Here is a 13,474-nt window from a genome sequence, read left to right as displayed (position 1 = left end):
ATATATATATATATATATATATATATATATCTGCCGTATACGGGAAAAAGACCTTTTACAGAAAAAAAATTGACAATAATAAAAATGAAAAGCGAAATAACACTTCCAAATAGACTCTTGTTAGTTTTTTAATAAGGAAATGAACATTTTTCAATGAGGAAATGAAATACATGAAACTTGAAAAGAAAATAAAGGGATGAAAATATAGATGAAAATCATTATGGTAGAACTCTATTATTCCTAAAGAATCCATATTGTTTAATATTCTTATAGTAAACGAGTATATTAATAAAGATTATTAATTGATTCCGGCTTGACTAAGCGGTGGGTGCAGTCAAAAATATTTTGTTTATTACTACATAGTATTATATAAAAGAATGTAAAAATAAGAAGAAGAAAAATGAATTCTGTAAAACAAATCGTAATGTATCTGTATAATATGTATTTAACAAATAACTGAAATAAAACTAAAAATAATCAATAAATAAAAGCTAGAGAGATGATATAAGATCACCTCGCAGTTTATTTTATTGATTTTATTTTATTTATTCGGGAATTGTACAGCTAACATATAAAAAAATTATATAATAAACTATAGTTACATTAACAATAATAAACATAACATTACATTAACAAAAAATAGTTACGTTATAATAAGCCAATTAAACAATTCCATATTTATGCTACAAAACTATTAAAAAACATTCAGAGATTTAAAAAAAAAGGGTATGATATAAAATAATAGATTTAGCAGGAAGGAGAAGGATAGCTTTCTATTAAATTTAGCTTTCTATTAAGGATAGCTTGCTATTTATAGCTTTCTAATAAAAAAAATAGACTAAATTTTTTCAGAATAAGTATACAAACCATATAATATATATATTTTAGGAGACAGCCTGAAAAAACCTTGAGCTTTTATTTTGATCAGTTAATTTTTTATAATATTCATAATTTATTCAAGCACTGGATTATTAGCCCTGATAATATATCAATATATATGGGAGTATTTTAAATCGTTTATTTTATCGTCATAGGTATCTACACTGGCTTTAGTGATAGCTTTATGCTCAAGATGAATACTCCAGTACGTGATAAATAAACAAATAAAATGTAAATAATTTCTTATTACTGTATTTGAAGAAATAAAAATCCTGTATTAGAATTTTAAACGATATAAACGTAAAAAAACATTTACTAAACTTTTTTTAACATCTTGCATATGTAGATGAAGAAGAATATGGAATAATATTTTTTGACATCTCAACATTACACACGTGTAGCATTTACCAAATCTACCCATGATTGACAACCACATTACTCAAATTCTTGGAATTTCAAAGATGGTTTAATTTCGAAATACAGTGCTTGAATCACTAGAAATTTACTAGAGACATCTATTGGTGAGATGACAGAAGCTTTATATTGATTTACAGAAATGGTTTCATTTATGTGTGAGGTCCGAATCCTGTTATTCGAATTATAATCACATACATGAGAAACGCTAGAAATTATGCTTTTATTTTTTTTTTCAAATTATAATTTGACCAGTTGATTTATTTGTAATATTTTGAATGTGTCCAAATACTTGTTAAATTAAGAAATACTTCGAAATTTATCTTCATCTTAGTTGAGATGTCAAAATAATATGAAAAATAACTCATTTTATTGGAGATAATCCAGATGTGTGAACAAGTATTTGAACATACTCAAAATGCTGTAAATATTTACTATAGTTTATTCTTTTTGTCCGCCTCCGTAGTGTAATGGTGAGCACGCACGGCCACCCTACTGGAGGTCCCGGGTTCGGTTCCCAGGGGGGGGGGTCAAATAAATATAAGTGATTTTTTCACTGTTATATTTAATAAATTTTACCTTGGACTGGTAACGGAAGAGGAGGGCTGATCATCTTTCCTTCATGTTTTAACGATCAAGATAACGTTGCGTTTATATGATACAGTGCCCTATGCACGATTGGGGTGCGGATAAGGGTTTGAATGAAAAATAGTTTATTCACGATTTACATAGTAAGGACCTCCGACAAACTGGAATTGATGAAGTCCGACTATTCCTATGACGTGTCATATCCCCGTTGGATTACCAATTTGTATCCAGTTCACACTTCAGCAAATCATGTTCATAACTACACATGATTGCACTTATCCTGCTATTATGCACTGCATACCTACTTTATAACGCACACGGTATGAAGGCAGCAAATTAAATTCAATTTGTGTACATGTTATATTAATATATTACACTTAGTCGAGACTTTGATATGAACCAAGGCAGATTGAAATATGTATCTTAAATTACTGTTAAGAATTTCGCCTGGGAAGAATCGTTCAAAGGCAAACAGTTGGCACTGAAAAAAATAAAATACTTATAAAACTCATTTCTCTGAAATATAATCTTTGTAAATAAAAAATATAAATCTTTGTTGATTCAAAACATTTTTTTTCTAAATTATTTACCTTCAAGTAATAATTTATTATACCCAGAATTGCTCTGTTTTATTTATCCGTACTTAGAAATATTCTCAAAATAATTTATTTTACCCAGAATTGCTATTTTTTTTCCGTACATTGAAATGTTCTTATAATTATTTAGTATCTCCAAAAAAGTTCCATTTTTTATTCATCCTTGCTCATAAAATATTCTAATAATAATTTATAATATCCTATATAGTTTTATTTTGATTTTTTATTTATCCGTACCTACTTAGATTTGTTCTAATAATTATTTATTTATTCCTCAGCCTACATAGAAATGTTCTTATAATAATTTATTATAAACAGAATTGTTCTTTGTTTTATTTATCCGTCCTCAGGAATATTCTTATAATAAATTATTATCTCCAAAAAAGTTTTTATTCATCCTCACTCATAAAATACTCTTATAATAATTTTTAATATCCAGAATTATTTTATTTTTAATTTTTATTTATCCGTACTTAGATTTGTTCTAATAATTATTTATTTATTCCACAGCCTACCCTCCAGAAGAGCCGCAGGTCGACAACTTGAAGTCCTCCTACTCCATAGGGGACTTGATGAACATAACCTGTAGGTCGGCCCCATCCACTATGCCGTCGCAGTTATCGTTTTTTCTCAACGGTGAAGAGGTAAAAAGCGACTTCACTTATTCATTAAAACAAGTTTAACATTTCAACCGGGAGCCATCAGAATAAAACAGGAAAGCGCAATGGGTATTGAAGGTTTTTACTGTTCGATATAGAGGGTGGCGCAGTGCGGCTGTCGAAACTCAAAACACAGTAAGGGACTTTTTTTTGCAGAAAGTTTTTTTTTGCATTTTTGGACTAGTGGATTCTACTTAGTCCAAAAATGCAAAAAGACGTACTACAAAAAATGTCCCTTACTGTGTTTTAAGTTTGGACGGCCGAGTGGGTATTGACGGTTTTTAGAGTTGTTGGGTAATATATCCAAAAGTAAACAAGGTTTATTTGGTTGAATTCTACATTTATTTATGTATATTTTAATACGTGACGCGTTTCGTCTTCTTAGGACATTATCAAACACTAATGAGATAATAAGAAGACGAAACGCGTCACGTATTAAAATATACATAAATAAATGTAGAATTTAACCAAATAAACCTTGTTTAATTTTGGAAATATTACCCAACAATTCAATATGGAATTCTACCAACTGTCTGCAGTTACAATAAATAGGTTTTTAGAGTATTTTTTAGTTTTGAGTACAGGGTGGAGCAATGGGTATTGACAGTTTTCAGATTATAATTATTGATGTTCTGAATGGCACAATGGGTTTTCATAGTTTCAAGAGTGTCATCGTATATTTTTATATTTATATATTAATTTTTACCAAAAACCAATGTCATAAGTGCCGGAAGCACATTCTGCAATACTTATTTATAAAACTACATGGATGGAAATTGATCTTGACAAACAATCAATTTCGATATTGACAAATGATGCGATCTATTTCTAGATCTACCCAGCTATATTATCTATTTATCAATAGCTCTTTTATACTTAGTTTCTTTTCTTAATAACTTTATGGATAATGGAATCTGGTTGTAGTGAGTACTGGTTGTAGAATTTTCACTCATGAATTACATGAAACATAAAGAGTAAATCCACTCAAGAGTAGGCATAGGATATGAAACTTAAAAAGTTAAAACCTGAGTAGGGTCACGATAAACGGTGTTTCATAAGCCGTAGCTAGATTTCAGAGTCACTTAGACGTTAGATAATTAAAAAAAAAAACTTTGTTGTACAACTTTATTTCATTGTAATCAAAGTTCTTTTGACTAAAAGAGGTATGTGTTAGATAGTGATTTTGTTTGACGTGTGTCTGTGTTTCAGATCTTATAAACCTATGTTTATATCTATATATACTAACTTGTATAGAGTGGCGTTGCGTTCTCTTTGCGCCAACCTGTATCTCCATTACAATGCTTTAAAAACCTTCAATATCCATTGCGCCACCCTGTACAGTATTTTCAATAAAGCACGTTACCAATCACGGTAATATTGATAGCCGTGTGTTATTCTGATCAAATACTCATTTGCAAATAACACTTGTTAGTACGGTATTCGAAATTGATTACTTCGCACGTGCTAGCTTAAACAGGAACACCAAACATTGTCGTCAATTATGTGAAAATTGCGTCATGAAATTTGTAATCTAGAGTACCTACCAGTGTTATAAAGCCATAGTTTGTCGAACACCAATCGATGTGAGTAAATTACAGAATTTTCAGATGCAAACATCTATGTCAATAAAAACTACAGTGAAGTACCTACCTATTTTATAAAGTCATAGTTTGTCGAACATTTATCACTTTGAGTAAATTACGGATTATTCAGATGCAAACATCTTGTCAGTGAAAATTACAAAAGAGGACCTACCTTTATTATAAAGTCATGGTTCGTCGAACACTTATCACTTTGAGTAAATTACGGATTATTCAGATGCAAACATCTATGTCAGTGAAAATTACAGTAGAGGACCTACCTATTTTATAAAGTCATAGTTTGTCGAACACTTATCACTATGAGTAAATTACGGATTATTCAGATGCAAACATCTATGTCAGTGAAAATTACAGTAGAGGACCTACCTATTTTATAAAGTCATAGTTTGTCGAACACTTATCACTATGAGTAAATTACGGATTACTCAGATGCAAACATCTATGTCAGTGAAAATTACAGTAGAGGACCTACCTATTTTATAAAGTCATAGTTTGTCGAACACTTATCACTATGAGTAAATCACGGATTATTCAGATGCAAACATCTATGTCAGTGAAAATTACAGTAGAGGACCTACCTATTTTATAAAGTCATAGTTTGTCGAACACTTATCACTATGAGTAAATTACGGATTATTCAGATGCAAACATCTATGTCAGTGAAAATTACAGTAGAGGACCTACCTATTTTATAAAGTCATAGTTTGTCGAACACTTATCACTATGAGTAAATTACGGATTATTCAGATGCAAACATCTATGTCAGTGAAAATTACAATAGAGGACCTACCTTTATTATAAAGTCATGGCTTGTCGAACACTTATCACTATGAGTAAATTACGGATTATTCAGATGCAAACATCTATGTCAGTGAAAATTACAGTAGAGGACCTACCTATTTTATAAAGTCATAGTTTGTCGAACACTTATCACTATGAGTAAATAACGGATTATTCAGATGCAAACATGTATGTCAGTGAAAATTACAATTGAGGATCTACCTTTATTATAAAGTCATAATTTGTCGAACACTGATCGATATGAGTTAATTACACATTTGTTGCCTCCATGGTCAAATGGTTAGCGTGTTTAGCTACTGCGCTGGAGGTACCGGGTTCGATTCGGTGAGAAAATATAGTTGTGATTTTATATTCTAATGTTTATTTAATATTACCCTGATTATTGTCCCTGAAGCGCAAGAGTAATCAATACTTTACAGTGATCTATGCACCATTAAGTGCGGGTAAGGGTAAAAAAAGAAGAAGATAACTTTTTCAGATTCGAACATGCTTGTCAATTTTTTTTATTGAGTTATTAATAAAGCATGTACTAAAAACGTTGATTAATTTTCAAAAATAATAACTTTTAAATTCAAAACGATAACAAAATACGAAAAAGGTTTTTTTACTCCTAATTATCCATTGTTCACTTTGTGTAATACTTTTATAAACACTTATTCGTGACTACCGGTTTCGGAAAATCATTCCATCGTCAGGTCATTAAAATAAAATTATTACGATTTGATATTTTCATAAAAATAATTTTTGTAGTCACGAATAAGTGTTTATAAAAGTGGTATTCATTCAAATCCTTATCCGCGCCCCAATGGCGCATAAGGCACTGCATCATACAAACGCAGTGTTATCTTGATCGTTAACACATGAAGGAAAGGTGCTCAGCCTTCCACTTCAGGTACCAGTCCAGGGTAACATGGAATAAATATTAGAGTAAAAAATCACTTATATTATTTAACCCCCTGGGAATCGAACCCGGGACCTCCAGAACGGTAGCCGAGCGTGCTGACCATTACACTAAAAGTGGTATTACACAAAGTAAACAATGGATGATAAGGAGAGTGTTTTATTAACATACCATGGAGTTATCAATGCTTTTAATATGCTTTTAATATACAAAAGGTATTTTTATTTCGTAATATCAAGTTTTCGTGTTTGATAAAGTATTTTACAAAAATGGCGCTACATAAAATTTTAAAAAATATTATTATTATTTTTCCTATTCAAAATTTAAATATATAATTTATAAGGTAAGACTTTATGTATTTCTGCTTTATATTCGGAGTTTTATTTTTGGCAGATAACCCAGAAGGAGTTCGTAACTACGAATGAGGATATCAAAGATGGCGATTTGCTGAGGAGCACTGCCAACCTGAAGATATTCCTGTCCAGGGTGCATTTCCGGGGTCGCGGAGCTGGCACCCTCAACGTCCGGTGCACGGCCACCCTGGGGTCCATACTGGACTCTGCTCGATCCTTCGAGACCACTGTCAATCTGATCTCACCGATGCCCTTGCACAACCAGAAACTAGAATGGCCTAGCTCAGCAGGTAGGATAAACAAATAATAATTATGAATTTTAACACTATGTATCATCAATGTTTACCTCGCAGTATCATATATTTTTTCAAATATTTCAACATATCATCTATTTTTCTTCGTTGGTTTACTGAAATGACTTTGAAAACCTGAATTTGTTTTGATTTTAACAATCATTTTCATGTTTTTTTCTCCTTATTTTTACAAAGTACAAAAATATTCTATTATATTAATACAAAAAAGATCGCACATTGTCACGGCCTGTGTGAATTTATACATTTTAGGTTCCAATAAAAGGTACTGGAAAGGATACAATAGATACAAAAAGCATAAATAGATGCTAATATTAAATACAAATATTTGATTTGGAACGGAAAAAATGACAATGAAATTTTTTCAATAATCATATAGAAAAAGCTACGACGATATATTCCTTTTATAAATAATTTCAGTAAAATCTTAAATCGAAACAGATTTAAACATTTGCTGTCATCATATAGAATTTCATGATAATGGATAATGTGGAAATCAGGATATTTACAGGATTTATGACTTGTCAAATGCTGGTTCAAGTTACAACTTTATACACGTAAAACATTTAGCATTCTACCCATGATTAACAATCACACTACTCGAAATTCGAAATCGATATTTATGCTTCAATTGAGTCCTTCTTTTGTATGATTTTCACGTGTTAATGATCATTTAAAACAGCCTATGACAGAAAGGTAAAAACTCATATTCTTCTTCATCTGTATTGAGATATCACAATATAAATAACTCCTAAATGAAGAGAAAAACCAGACATTTTAATCAATTCGAAATCAATATTTATGCTTCAATTGAGTCCTTCTTTTACATGATTTTCACTTGTTAATGATCACTTAAAACATCCTATAACAAAAATGTAAAAGCCCATATTCTTTTTCATCTGTCTTGAGATAAAACAATATTGATAACTCCTAAATGAAGGCAAAAACCAGACATTTTGAAGAAATGTTTTACAATTACCCCATGATAAAGTGAAGAAGAAAAAAATACTTAATATATTTTTTTAAACATTTAAAGCACTGTAAATATAATACAAAATAATGATTATATACGATGGTAGGAATTGAAGGGGTTAAAAAATATGCAGAGTTAGTGTTTATTTGACGGTTTTAGTGACATTTCTTTTAAAGTGATCACATAAGGCTTTTTTACGTAGAGTGGTAATTCATACCATACTCTAGACCAAGGGTAGTGAACTTTTTCATTTGCAAAGGCCACATTAATTTATCTGATTCAATATATGCCGCGTTTGTAAAAAAAATCATTGCAAGCCATCTACTACTTTTCGAGTTTTATGAACACAAATATACAGAAGCCATTTTTTTATGTACAAAGATAATGTTTTTTTTTTAAATTGACTCACGTCAAAAGGGAATAACCAAGATGCTTTAATATAGAAAGTTTATTATCCCTGGTCTAGACATTTGGACAAAAAGAGAATTATTAAAGAAAGGTGTATTCTGCAAAAGAAAGGAATGTGGTCTCCCCTGAGAATACTTTCTACAGAGTCACAGTCTGCTTCCGACCTTAGCAGTCATTATCCTCACCAAACATTGTTTAGGGTCTCTGTTTGATAGTTTTTATTTTTTTTATTTGACTTAATATGTTTTTACAATATTTTGAGTAAGTCTAATTCATTGTTTACAAATCTAAAATAGGTTTTTTCCAATTGTTCCTGTATCTGAAATCTGGGTAATAACCAGGTACTAGTTATTACCCATATTTCCAAGAATATGGAAGTTTAAGAATACTTACTTATTCATTATGTCAATTTATCAAAAAAGTAAAAACAACTCCAAAGTAAAGAAAATCCAGATTTTTGAACAAGTTTTTCGGCACTCTGAAAATTAAATTTCTCCACTTATTTATTATTTTATGGAGTGATTAAAAAAATTTTTTTGGAGTATTTATGTTTTACGGAATGCATCGAAAACGTGTCACAGTAGATTTTAAGAAATAGTAGTATTTACTAAGTAAAACTTTAATTAAAAATAGATACATTTTACCACAAAGTGGCTGCCGAAGCAATTAATGTAATTAATATTTGATATCTGAATATAGATGAAGAATCATGGAACGTCACGAGATTGGTCATGTTTGCATAATTCCAAAATTTGAAGAGTGAAGTACCATGGGTAGAATGGTGAATGCTGCACGTCTTTAAAGTAATCACTTAACCAGCCTATGATAGGTCATAAGCCCTGTAGATATCCAAACTTCCATTTTGTTCTTTATCTATGCCGAAAATATGTTATTTAACATATTTCATAAAATTGCTGCGACAATCGAAAATAGAATGTCAACAATGCGTTGTCAAAGCTCGTTGACATGGGTATAATCTCTGGAAAAGCTAAACAATATTGAAATTTCATTTAATCTACCTACAAAACTACCCTAGTAACATGCAAATATTAATGAAATTTATTCAAATGGTCGTCGTAAATTTAGCCAAAAGTTTAGCAGGGAACCCGCAGAAAACGAGATGCGATAAAGTTAAGGGAGGTTATTTTAGAATAGTTTATAATGAACATAAGGGGGATTTTCGGACTGACTGCGTGACGTAGAAATGCGAGTTCGATTTCCAGATTCGCTAACAGAAACGCAAAGTAAAACAAAGTTTGACTGATTTTTTTTTGTTGTTGACTATATATAACACTCAAATAAATATATAGTTTCTTCTTTTAAACGTATAACTCATAAAGTATATATTTGCTAACTTTTTTCATTGTAAGCATTTTAATTTTTTGTTTTCTGTTAAAATCAAAAATGTGTATTTTATATTAGCACTTTTAATCTATTTTTATTTCTGATATCTATTGTATTCATGCCAGTGCCCTTTATTTTAACCTTAAATAAAATGTATACCCACAAACAGGCTATGTCTTTGTGGGATCTTTTTTGTGTTAATACTATATATATATTTTTTTGAACTTTTAATTTTAATACATTGTGAAATGCAAAGGAATTTAAAATAATGAAAAAAATCATTTAAAAATTCATAAATATAATAAATATAATTTTTTGCAGAGACCCACCAAGCCACCATGTGTGTCTTGTCAGTGGAGTTATTTTAACATACGTTTTTATTGTTTTTATGTATTTAAACATAATTTACACACAAGAAAAGAAAAAAAATACAATTTTCATTTTATTAACTCTAATATGTAAACAATGACACACGTAGGTCTTGAGACTGAGCTGTGATACAGAGGGATGTCACAATAGACCTAATATGGTCGCAGTGACATAAGGGATGCAAGATCCCTTGACCTCGAAAAAAAATATGTAAACAAATGCTGAATTCAACCACTGGAAAATTGTTATCAAGATTCGATATATTTTATCGTCTCTTATATATAGCCAATATTACACAAACAAATATATCGGTATATATTTTACGTATTACGTTACTGACTTATTTTATCAAATGAAGCACTTGGATACAATGCATATTATAAAACATGTCAGAAACTGATTTTCCAATCAATTCTTGAAAATACCGTTCTTTTTCAATCTCTAGGAAGTCTGTATGATTTGATTTTTTTAAACAAAATAAAATTTTGGTCCAAGGAGAATAAGGTTGAATTTTTTTGTTTTTTTTTCTCTGATGATTTAAACAAACTAATGATAAGTTTTTTCTTTCAGGTAAAAGTTCACCAATGACATTGTTCGTATCCTTGTCAAGCATCTTCTTGTTATTGGGGGCAACGATCAAAAACTAAGTTCGTGATCTATTGTCCTTAGTTAAACAACAGTATTGACCTTAGTTAAACGACACTTTTAAATATTAATCGAGGTGTTACAATGTACTGTGTTTAAAGATTGTTCAAAAGTGATAATATAGGTACAAAGATAAGTGGATATCAAAGATATTATTAGATATAATAAGTAATTATTATGATACGTAAATTTCTGTCAATGCTATGATTTTTTAATTTTTTTTTTAATTGAAATGTATTTTTATTTATCATCATAAAATGTTACCATTATTTACATACATGAGTTTTATTTTTTTAGAGTCAATATTAAAAATATTTTATTAATACTAACAAAAAAATATGTAATGTGACTTCTGGTTAAAGATGACTATAGAGATGATTATTAATTATTTTAAAGATGATTTTAAATCATTATAATGTGTATGCACTTTTGCAGTGAACATATACAAACGTATAAAATGCTTTAAAGTAAACCGACTTTTTCCGAAATTAGCAAAAATGAAACATCGCTCACTCCTTTCAACAACGTCATATATCAAAAAAGGTCGATTTTCAGTTGTGCATATTTTCGGAATGCCCAAAAATTTACTCTATCAAAGCAAAAGCGCCATATTTTAAAATTAATATTTATCCGCTACAGGGCAGAAAGTGTTGTTTTTCATTTTGAAGAAAATGCATTGTTTAATTATTTTTGTTAATATGCAAAATATTTTTCAAGTGTAGAAAAAACCTTCAGGCTTTCCCTAAAAATATCTGTTGCACAGTAAAAAGTTCAATAGGTGGCATGATATTTATTTTTAATAATTTTTTTATATTCTTAAATTTTAAAAACCAGCTCCTCAAAAATCAAGTTTTTCGATATATGACGTTGCTGAAAGGAGTGAGCGACATATTAAACGTAACAAGGTGACTCAAGGTGAATGTTTTGGTGTTCAACTTTACTCAACTATCATAAAAATCGGATTAGGCTAGTTGACTATTAAGCGTGCAGTTTGTGATTTAATTGAAAATATTAATTTAATTGATTATTAAATAAATAAAATCACAAAAATTATTTGATATTTTAGCACATTTGTATTTTGGCCCGACATGTTTTTTTTTAAAGCAAAATGTTTTTTGTTTTAATGCAGCTCTAAACCATTTTATGTAATTTATTATAAATATGATATTTTTGTATGGAAGGGAAAATTTAGGCTTATGCAAGATTTTATATAAAAATCAATTATTTACCAAAGCTTTTTATTGAATATTTTGTTTAAAGATGTAATAAAATACTGTTTCGAATAATTAATATATTATATGTATAAATCAGTCGTGTTTTGTAATACATAATTATATTAATTTAATTCTACTCTAAATAATAAAAATAGATTTTTATTTGTAAATATATATTTATATGCATGTACATAAATTACGAATTAATATTAATAAATATATTTAATTCTGGTTTTTGATGTTATTTATTTTCAAACCCTTATTACTAAAATAGATTCTAAAATAGAGTACTTTATTTAACGATGGTTGTGTTTCAAGGACTGCAAAACCGGCACAATAAAAACATTACTAAAATAAAATTTCTCTGCTGGAAAATTGCGGTGGATGTACTTGAATTTTTTTGAGGTAATATGCATAACATACATGATTTATTTGGAGTGAAATAACAATTTATTATTTTTTCAACGTACAACTATATGTTTTTATACAACTGAAAAACTTTATCAGAATTTTCATTTCATGGATGATATTTCAACAACCGGTACTTGTACGTTTGTGCAATGTTAGCCCTGGATATGTCTATTAATTTCATAAGCCACTACTCCTATAAATTGGATGGCCACCCATTACTTGTGTACGTATTCGCGAAGTATACCTCGGTACAGCCAGGTCGTGTTTTGTACCGCGTTATAGATGTATTTAATTTTCATCATACATATATTTCTTCTTCTTCTTGATTAAGGCCTTGTGGCCTATTTATAAAAGAAATTATCCTCCTGTGGTGTCGATTCCCAGCTTTAATATTAATCCATCTCTTTCGTGGTCTACCCGGGAGTCGTTTACATTAGGGTTAGTCATGGAGTGCAATGTGGGGGAGTCTGGATGGTCCCATTCTCCTCACATTATTACATTATTTTAATTGATATGTTACATTTAATACAAAATATATTTTTTATTATAAAAGATTTAAAAAAATTACAAAAAAAATATCCAGTAGCACTTAAGAACCTCTGAATTTGAAAGGAGTCGTAAACAGGTATTTTGATTTTTAAAAATCTTTAAAGAATAAGTATTTTCATTGAGAAACGTAATGAAAAAACCCTATTTTTTATTATCTACTTTTGAATAATAACCCAAAAGTAGGTACGTAAAAAACTTTTTTTTAAGATTTTGTTTTAATATTTTTTTTTCTTCAATTTCAATCGCCTGTGTCTAGTTTTCAAAGCCTAAATAAGAAGCGCGTCACGCAAACTTCCCCGACTTAATACATATAGCAGCTGTTCCGAGGTATACTACGTAAATGCGCTACCCGTGTCAACGTTGTCTGAGTGAAAATTTTAGATTGGGTGTACCTACGCATCATAAACGAGAACGGTCTGATTTGGAAGGCAATCTAATTGGTTCCTTGATGAATTATT

The 13,474-nt window shown here is 29.6% G+C and overlaps 1 protein-coding gene across 1 annotated transcript in view; it reads left to right on the top strand.

Moving 5' to 3' along the window:
* The window catches only part of LOC148312998 (uncharacterized), a 62,139-nt gene extending 49,910 nt beyond the window's left edge, over positions 1 to 12,229 (top strand). The window contains exons 5-7 of the mRNA XM_088270260.1: positions 2,988 to 3,121; positions 6,833 to 7,082; positions 10,768 to 12,229. Of these exons, the coding sequence (XP_088126386.1) occupies positions 2,988 to 3,121; positions 6,833 to 7,082; positions 10,768 to 10,844 (461 nt within the window). The 3' untranslated portion in view covers positions 10,845 to 12,229. The remainder of the gene's footprint in view (positions 1 to 2,987; positions 3,122 to 6,832; positions 7,083 to 10,767) is intronic.
* Positions 12,230 to 13,474: the final 1,245 nt, after the last annotated feature.

Source organism: Brachycentrus maculatus, unplaced genomic scaffold, assembly GCF_059751285.1.
Source record: "Brachycentrus maculatus isolate JH-2025_06_01 unplaced genomic scaffold, ASM5975128v1 h1tg000026l, whole genome shotgun sequence".
NCBI lineage: Eukaryota > Metazoa > Arthropoda > Insecta > Trichoptera > Brachycentridae > Brachycentrus > Brachycentrus maculatus.
Note: the sequence above shows the minus strand (reverse complement) of the source record. Positions and strands in the feature narration are given on the sequence as shown.